The 9,988-nt window shown below is 41.2% G+C and overlaps 2 protein-coding genes across 2 annotated transcripts; both read left to right on the top strand.

Annotated features, from left to right (window-relative positions):
- Positions 1–4,520, top strand: LOC104106873 (uncharacterized). The gene is made up of 3 exons (XM_009615527.4): positions 1–423; positions 1,746–2,024; positions 3,206–4,520. The coding sequence occupies exons 1-3, from the start codon at positions 145–147 to the stop codon at positions 4,304–4,306; spliced, it is 1,659 nt and encodes a 552-aa protein (XP_009613822.1). The 5' UTR covers positions 1–144; the 3' UTR covers positions 4,307–4,520.
- A 2,637-nt stretch (positions 4,521–7,157) lies between these two features.
- Positions 7,158–8,809, top strand: LOC138899125 (uncharacterized). The gene is made up of 3 exons (XM_070185247.1): positions 7,158–7,181; positions 7,434–7,622; positions 8,387–8,809. The coding sequence occupies exons 1-3, from the start codon at positions 7,158–7,160 to the stop codon at positions 8,807–8,809; spliced, it is 636 nt and encodes a 211-aa protein (XP_070041348.1).
- The last annotated feature ends 1,179 nt before the right edge of the window (positions 8,810–9,988 follow it).

Below are 9,988 nucleotides of genomic sequence, written 5' to 3'. Positions count from 1 at the left end.
CATGCTTGGCACACCTAAGAAGCAACAGTGAACCGAGCGTCAAAAAAGGGAGCAAAAGAACCAAAAAAAAGAAGAAGATAAAACAAACTTTATAGTTTTAAGCGCAAGTAATCCAAAATCACAAGAACAAAGCAAAGCTTACATATGTACACTACACCATCGATGAATACATCGCAGTATATGGACAAGCAGATCATGGATCTAACAAATTCACAGAGCAACAATGACTTCATCAACCTCATGAACCCTCACCAGGACATTAGCGGCGGTACAAAGGGGGAAAGTATTGTTCCGAGTTACGAATCCCACCCGATTCGCCCAACTGGATCATCGCCGCCAAAATCTAATATTGATTCGGGTCATACTACTGGAGCTAGGGCTTGGAATTCTGCTGAATTTAAAAGCAAAACTGCTAGCATCAGAGTAATCGCTCCTTCTCCAGTAGTATTCTGTATTTTTAAGAATATTACAATTATTTTCTTATACGGATTTAAGTTATGCCCTGATAGTATAAAATCAGTAAATTTTAACATGTGATAGTAGTTTAGTTATCATTTTACCAAATTACCAATTAGAGTGGAAATATATACATAGTTAGTGTAAGGAATTTTTTCACCATCTGGCCATCTTTACCTCTTTACCTGTTGTATCAAGTAACCTGTCTTGCCTTATTTTATAAGATTACAAATCCACATTTTAAGGAGCCTTCCTATAAATATCCTATAGTGTAAAACATTCTTTACACAGACAGTGATTTTACACTATCAATGATTTTTAACCTTGGATAACTAGTTAGTTGTCATTTTTACGAGATTACCAATTAATACTTATCAGGAGATTTACATGTAATTACCTAATAAAAGACCTGATTTTGCAAGTATTCTTTACATCGTCAGTGTATAGAATTTAAACTCTAACTTATAATGTACTATATTTTCAGTAGCAGTGTAGGCACACTATTATTCTGCACCCACTAGCTTAAAATCCTGAATCTGTCTTTGACAATGCAATGAACACTTGCTCTGTTTGATTCTCTTGTATGGGCTTTGGTTGATGACTAGTTTTGATTTCTAGTTGTGTTGGTGTGGAGCTTAGATATTTCTCTATTTGTTGCGTCCTTTGTAGTTCATTAGTGTTGTAGTGCGGAAATTTTTGACTTTGCCTATGAGAATTGGTATTGAAGTTTGTTGTTATAGCTCTGTCTGAATGGTTTTGGTTATTGAACCGTATTAATTTAGCTTGTTGTGAACCACTTGACCATTATGTGGTCACTGACCTTTTTGTTGTTTTAGGGCTACTGTCACAACAACAATAATTGCTTCAGTTCCAACTTCCAAGCAAGGTGGGTTCTGGGCTTCTGGCACATCTAGATGATGCACCAAGTGAGCTAGTAGTATATCATATAAAAACAATCTTTTGCTTGGCGAGTTTTATGAGCAAGAATGGTCAACTTGTAGTTATCCAAATATCTGTTGCTATGATAAAGATTCTTAAATTAAAAAGCATCAGCAAGAAAAGGACATGTACATGCCCACGATACTCCTGGTATCGTATGTGCTCTAATTGCTTGTGGACCTTATGAGGCAGTATCGTTCTTTTTTAATCTCTTTCTCATTTCACTTCTCTTTTATGTTCTGCTGAATCTGGCTGGATATCTACTTGCTTTATTGGGCCAGTTATGGAACTATGCATAAGTTCTGTCAATGATATGTATCTTGTATTGTAATTAACGTAATTCAATGCAGAATTATGGTTCTCTTGACTCACTTGCACCGGCCAAACTCATTGTGGATAAAGATCTGAAAACTGTTGATTCATCTTTGTTATTTGAAATTGATCATACAGTGAAAAAGTACGCTGATAGTCTTCTACTTGCAATAGAGAGCGTGAGTGCTCGACTATCACAAGTAGAAACTCGAAATCGCCAGATTGAAACTTCTCTTGATGACCTCAAGCTTTCTGTTGATACCAACCATGGGAGCACTGACGGAAAACTGAAACTGGTGGAAAGTATTTTCAGAGCGGTATCATCTTTCATATAACTTCTTCTATATGTTTTGACTAAACTGCTCTATGAGCTGGCTAAGTGTAGGCTGCATTGTTTTATCCTTTGTTGATTATATATGAGCTTCTTTTATTTATATATTTATTTTTTCTGGATTCTTGCCCATTTTTACACGAATCTTAGGAATATTGCATTTTGCCTCTTGTATTACTGGCTCATCTATTTTTTAATATCTTTCTCCGAGAGCAATACCCTTTGCATAAATATACTCTTATGTCTGCTGAATAAGTTTTGGGCAGTTTCTTGTGGTTTTAAGCTTTTACGTCTCTCTATCTAAGGCGTTTCAGCATGTAGGTGTGGGAGAATATTGGTACAATTCAAAGCCATGCAAGGAGAGAATGCTATTATTAAGCAATGTGTCAGACCCCACTCGTGGGTTGCTCTAGTGGTGAGCACCCTCCACTTCCAACCAAGAGGTTGTGAGTTCGAGTCACCCCAAGAGCAAGGTGGGGAGTTCTTGGAGGGAGGGAGCCGAGGGTCTATCGGAAACAGGCTCTCTGCCCCAGGGTAGGGGTAAGGTCTGCGTACACACTATCCTCCCCAGACCCCACTCGTGGGATTATACTGGGTTGTTGTTGTTGTTGTTGTGTCAAAAGTAATTCTAGATTTGAGCTATACAGATGTTCTGACAATTGTTATCAATTTGCTATAGTATGATGGTTTTTGTTCTTGAGTTTTGATATTATGTATTAGTGTCTGCTGCGTAGACAATACTATGCTATTTATATTCTAGGCTGACCGTGGCGTATCACTTCAAATTTAAAAATGGAGATATCATAATTTGGAAATGGATCAATGTTATCAAGAACTGTTGGACTTGCTGGAACTTTTTTTATTTGCTGAAGTTGAAAGAGAGGATATTCTGTGTGTTCCCTATTATGGAAGGGAAGAATCATTCCGATGGCATGTCGAATGAAACTTATCATAAGGTTCGTTTGGTGATTGCTTGATGAATTATTAACTTGCTTTTATATCTGTTTCAAAGTAGATTGAAAACTTAACCGATAAAAAGAATAAAAATAATGAAATATTTACTAAAAGGGCTAAAAAAGAAGAAGACAAAATTTTACCTGTTTCCTTTTTCTTTTTGTATCATCATTATGAGCTATGTTATCTTCTAGTTACACAAATTTCATGTAGGTGCAAGATGGTGTACAGGTCATAAAGAATAAACAGGATATAATGGATACTCAACTACAGCTTGCAAGATTTCAAGTTCCAAAGCTTGAGCAGGAAGTAGACACCCACAATACTACACACGTGGACTCAGCACAACCTAGGTCATCTGCTCCTGTTCTGTCTCACCAACAATTTCCCCCTGTTTTAGCGCTTGCTCAACCGCCTTTCACTCTTCCTCCACCTAATGCTCCTCCATCCCCTCCGCAACAGAATTCGCTATCTCAAGTTCAGCTTCAGAACCAGTTGGCCCAGAACCCAATTTCTTCTGGCACTCAAAATGAAACTTATTTCCCACCGATTGGTCGAGCACCAGGAAACTCTAGTCAGCAGTACCAGCTGCTGGCACCGCAGCAGCCACAGACCTCTATCCCACCACATCCACATCAAGGGTATCAGCCTTCGCCTTCACCACCGTACTCGCAGCCATCTCCACCTCTTCAAGGGCATCCGCCTTATACATCTGTTAATCACTCACAACCTCAACCTCCATTGAGCCGTCATCCTGAGGAGAGACATCATATAGCATCGCAGAATTATCCACTACCAAATACCAGTAAACCTCCCTCAAATCCAGCAAGTGGAGCCCCTGCGTCCCAGCAGTTTTACGCAGCTCACTCTAATATGTTTGAGCCCCCATATGGCAGACAGGTTTCTGGATTTTCTGGTCCATCCACTGGCCCGGGTGAATCTTATCCTTATAGCGGTTCCCCTGTCCAGCATGGCAGTGACTCCCCTGTGAAATCGCAGCCACTTCTTTCGACCGCAATGGGCCAGAGTGGTGGAAGTGGTTATCCGCAACTCCCCACAGCAAGAATATTACCTCAAGCACTACCTACCGCTTCTGTAGTTGGTAGTGGGTCTAGTTCTCCTCGTACTGGCACTAGAGTTCCTATTGATGATGTAGTTGATAAAGTGACAAATATGGGATTTTCAAGAGACCAAGTAAGAGCAACGGTGCGGAGATTGACAGAGAATGGACAGTCAGTTGATTTGAATGTGGTGTTGGACAAGTTGATGAATAATGGGGAATGCCGGCCGCCACAAGGCTGGTATGGTAGATAACATGTTTTCCTCTTATTCATGTTTCTGTACAGAAGTAGTTTGAGTTACATAGACCAGATTTGGAAATAAAGAAAATCATAGACCAAATTTGAAAAAAGAAAATATTTGTTTGGATTTAAGCGGCTCTGTTTACTTGTGTCATAAAACTTCATTCTTGTGCCTACACAGTGTTTGTTGTTCATTAATGTGACATTTCGGTTCCCTTCTTTGTGCATTTCTTCTCTCTTTCTTGTAAAGATTAGAGAACACGCTGTATTTTCTATTTAGCCTCTAGTGCTATTAAAAGTCATTGCTTCGTCGTTTGAAGAAATGTGAAGCGAAGGATTATTGCTTTATTGGCAACGCTATGCGCTTCAAACAACAACGCTCAAAGTAATCCTGACGTGATGCGAATGATTTTTTTAATCTCAACTTTGATGAATTGGATTAATATTAGTATTACTGTGTATTGGATGCAGTAAATAGTTAGCTTAACTGAAATTTGATAATTATAGTGTTTAGTTCTTATATCCGTGGTTTTCTTTTTAATCTCTGTAAAATGTGCGCTTCACCACTCGCTTTTCCTTTCAAGCCCTACGTTTTTTTATTTTGGAGCTTTTCGCTCACCATTAGCCACTTCCCTCCTCGCGTTTAACATTTTGTGCATTGTTTTTCTTTATTTGGAACAACAAAGAAAGGTGTTTCCAGTATTCGAATGGCACGGTGCCTGCTGTGGATTAATGAGATTAGCATTTCAAGCCTGACATGAATATCATATCTATTAATGAACGTTCCGTCAGTAAGTGCCAACATGAAATGTTTATATTTGTCAATTTTTCTTATAATAATGGGGAAAGAATAAATTTTGATGTTATAACGAAAGATTGCATTATCTTTTGTTCCTCAGTAGCAAATTCTAACTACATTTTTTGTGAGATTCATTCGTACACCAATGTGATGGCTAATCCAAGTCCCTTAGGGTTATATATATATATATATATATATATATATATATATATATAACTCACTTGCGCGACAAACTTGATTGGCGCCTCCTACGATCATTAAAGGGTTAGTTAAAGGTTCTACTTTTTCAAGACTCTTGGTGTGTTTAGTATGGAAGAAAATATTGGCTTAAATATTTTCTAAAATATTTTTCTTAAGAACTCATTTTTCCCTAATTAGAAGAAAATGATTTTCCTAGTAAGGGAAAACATTTTTTGGAACTCTCCAACAATGTTTTCAACCCTCCACAATCCCGCATCCCCTCACCCCGCCAACCTTACCACCCCTATAACCCAGACTCCCTACCCTTACCTCCACCTCGGCCTCTTGGCCAACCAAAGACCCCTACTACCACATACCCCATCAACCGCATGCACTGCCAAACCCCCCCCACACCATCCCACCACCCTCAACCTCGACCACTGCTCCTACCTCGACCCTCGACACCGATCCTCCTTTCGAACTACTTCAACCCCCGATTCGACCCGACCTTAACCTATATTCTAATATCGACCCCCTCAACTCCAATGCCGACAACCAACCTGACCCGATCCCGACACTAGATCCCCAACTCTTTTGAACCTGATCCTCCACATCACACCCGACTCGAACCCGATCCCCAACCTGACCCAACTCCAACCTTTACTATCGGTCCCTGATCCCGGCCCGCAACCTCTACCCCGATCCTTGACCTTCACAATACTAACCCTCGTCCTAACTCGACCCCAGCCCCGATACCCGATCCTTGACCCTCTTGACCCTAACGCTCGACCCCGACCCTGAGAACTAACCTTCTCGACCATGACCCTTGACATGACCTCTACCTCGACCCACATCCTGACCCCTAACCCCTACCTGACTCGACTCTAACGAGCACCCCTAACCTTCGACCCCAACTCTTGACCCTCACAAGCCTAACCCTCCACCTAACTCAGCCCCAACCTCGACACCTAATCCTCGACTCGCTTGACCCCAATATCTGACCTCGACCTTGACACCTGACCCTATCGACCCTAACCATTGACCTAACCTCTCCCTCAACCCATGCCCGCAACCTTGACCCTTCTGCCCCTTCAATATGACCCGGCGTCAAAGCCCACCCTTGACCACCAATACCCAACCCGAATCAACCCCTACCTCGACCCCTCAGTCCTTCCTATATCGACTCCTGACCTGACTAGACTGTGACTCCCACCATTGATCCTCAAAGAGTCTGACCCTCGACCCTTTCAACCCCTATCCTTGATCCCTCAACCCCAAACTTGACCCTTTATCTTCTCGACCCCGACCCCTAATCTACCTCGACCATGAACTTAATACTAGATCATGACCCGATCGACCCTGACACCAAACCTTTGACATAACTCAACCCGACCCTGACCTCAACCTATTATCCTTCATATTTCATATCTCGGCCTAACCCGACTCTAACCCCTACCCCGATCCTCAACTTCGACCCTCGACCTTCTTAACCTTGACTCTAACACTTAACCTCCATCTTTGACCAACCTCGATATTCGACCTGACCCTTTTGACCTTGACCTTGACCCCCAACCCCAAAATAACTCTCCACCCCAATCTGACCTGATCCTAATCTCGACCACAACCCCCAACCACGACCCCTGACCCTAGTGTTGGTATTACTCTCAGGATCGGGGATATATACTGTCTATTCTAATGCTTCGCGTGTTGACCTTGGTTGCGTGCTGATGCACGAGAGTAGGGTGATTGCATATACGTCGCGCCCGTTAAAGCCCTATAAGAAGAATTATCCGGTTCACGATTTAAAGTTAGCAATAATTGTGCAGGTCCTCAAGATTTGGAAGCATTACTTATATGGAGTGTCTTGTAAGGTTTACACTGATCAATGGAGTCTTCAGCATTTGTTCAAGTAAAATAATTTGAATTTGAGGCAGTGGAGGTGGTTGGAGTTGTTAAAGGATTATGATATCACTCACTTGTACCATTTGGGGAAGGGAAATGTGGTAGCAGATGCCTTGAGTAGGAAGGCGGAGAGTATGGGAAGTTTGGCATTCATTCTAGTTGGAGAGAGGCCTTTAGCTATGGATGTTTAAGCATTGGCCAATTGATTGGTGAGATTGGATATTTCTGAGCCAAGTAGAGTCCTTGTGTTATTGCGCAGTTGTCCTTATTTGAGCACACTAATACTCGCCAGTATAATGTCCCTCATTTGCCCGTCTTTAAGGACACAGTGGTTCGAGGTTGTGCTAAGGAGGTGACTATTGGTGATCATTGTGCATTGCGACTTCAGGGACGGATTTGTGTTCTTAATGTGGATGGTTTGAGGGAGTTGATTCTTGAAGAGGCTCAAGTTCGCGGTTTCTATTCACCTAGGTGCTACGAAGATGTATTGTGACTTGAGATAATACTGTTGGTGGTGGAGGATGAAGAAAGACATTGTTGGGCATGTTTCATGGTGTTTGAATTGTCAGTAGGTCAAGTATGAACATAAGAAATTACGTCGTTGACTTAGAGATTAGCTATTCTCGAGTGGAAATGGGAGCAAATTACTATGGATTTTGTGATTAGATTGCCATAAATTTTGAGGAGATTTGATGTTGTTTGGGTCATTGTGGATAAACTGATCAAGTTCGCGTACTTCGTTCCGGTCATGAATTCTTAAATTTTAGAGAAGTTAACTCAGATCTATATCAGAGAGATTGTCCGCTTGCATGATGTGCCTGTTTCTATCGTATCAGATCTGGGGCACCCAGTTTACATCGCACTTTTGGAGAGTAGTTCAGGATGAGTTGGGCACACATGTGGAGTTGAGCACCGCATTTCATCCTCAGACGGATAGGCAATCTGAGCGGGACATTCATATCTTGGAGGATATGCTGAGGGCCTGTGTTATTGATTTCAGAGGCCAATGGGATAAGTTTCTACCCTTAGAGGAGTTTTCTTACAATAACAGCTACCAGACTAGTATCCATATGGCTCCGTATGAGGCATTATATGGGAGGGTCTCCGGTTGGTTAGTTTGAGCCCAGTGAGTCTAGGTTATTGGGCACAAATTTGGTTCGTGATGCTTTGGAGAAGGTGAAGTTGATTTATGAGCATCTTCGTATAATGCAGTCTAGGCAAAAGATTTATGCTGATAGGAAGGATTGCGATATTGCATTTTTGGAGAGTGAGAAGGATCTTCTTAGAGTTTTTCCTATGAAATACATGATTAGATTTGGGAAGAAGGGAAAGTTGAGCCCTCGGTATATTGGTCAATTTGAGATTTTGGAGAGAGTTGGTGAGGTGGATTATAGACTTGCTTTTCCACCCAGCTTGCCGGGAGTTCATACGGTATTTCATGTTTCCATGCTTCGAAAGTTTTATAAAGATCTGTCACATGTGTTGGATTTCAGTTCAGTGCAGTTGGATAAGAATCTGGCTTATGAAAAAGAGCCCATGGCCATTTTGGATAAGCAGGTTCGAAAGTTTAGGTCGAAAGATATTGCATTAGTGAAGGATCAGTGGAGAGGTCAACCAGTTGAGAAAGTGATTTAGAAGACCGAGCATGATATGAAGAGCATATAACCTCATCTTTTTCGCATTCTAGGTGTGATTTGAATCCAGTTCGAGGACAAACGTTTGTTAAAAAGGGGGAAAATGTAATGACCCACTGGTTGTTTTGTGTAATTAAGCCATATTCCCCTATTTGATGCTGCATGTCAGTTTGTTTATTGTTTTGTGACTTGTGGGATAGTTGGTTTGGTTTTAGGAAGGTTTGGGAGTGATATAAGACACTTAATCTCATTTTGGAAGCTTACGTTACTAGAGTTGACCAAGGTTGAATTTTCAGTAAACAGCCCCAGCTTGGTGATTTGATGGTTCCAATAGGTTCATATGGTTATTTTAGACTTAGGCTTATGTCCGAATTTCGGTTCAGAGGTTCCTAGAAGGTTTTGGCTTTATTTGCCGAAAGTCTGTAGTTTGAAGGTTTTGGAAAGTTCATAGGTTTAATCGAGAGTTGACTTTGGTATTATTGTGTTCCGATTGGTGTTCTGGGTCTCAGGATAGGTTTATTTAGTTAATTTGAACGTGTGGGCAAAGTGAGGTTGTAATCCAGTGTCACGCCCCGACCTCGGGGAGCGCAACCGGCGCTCAACCGAGATACCCCAGTCAAGCAAGCATGTACAATGCCTTCTATCCAAACTCACCCATGAATATATTTCATGGGTGAACAATGAGAAGATATATTTCATTAACTAAACAATGAGAAGGTCATGTGAACAACAACAGTCCATTACCATTATTCACGTCATTTATAAGTTCCCAAAATGTTACATTACACATTTATAGTATAGAAGTGGAAACATGTGATACAATTACAACATCTTTTAATTTTAATTTCTCAACACCAATATACAACCCACACTTTGTCTACGGAGCCTCAAACAGAAACAAAAGAATACTATGATGGTGTCGGCAACAAGGCCTCGGCTATACCTCAAAACATAATACATGAGGAACAAAAGATGCACGACCCCGAAATGAAGTGGGGCTCACTAAGTCAGCTGGGAAGAGGGTGTACCGCTATCACTGATCAATGCTGCCTCTTGTGGAACCATCTGCATCCATTGAAAATGCAACTCCCCCAGCAAAAGGGACATTAGTACATATGGAATAGTACTAGTATGTAAGACTAAACATCCTCTCGATAGAATGAGTAATTGTAAAATGAGG

Source organism: Nicotiana tomentosiformis, chromosome 9 (genome assembly GCF_000390325.3).
Source record: "Nicotiana tomentosiformis chromosome 9, ASM39032v3, whole genome shotgun sequence".
In the NCBI taxonomy this organism is placed as follows: Eukaryota; Viridiplantae; Streptophyta; class Magnoliopsida; order Solanales; family Solanaceae; genus Nicotiana; species Nicotiana tomentosiformis.
The sequence above is the reverse complement of the archived record's forward strand: the minus strand, read 5'-3'. Positions and strand labels throughout refer to the sequence as shown.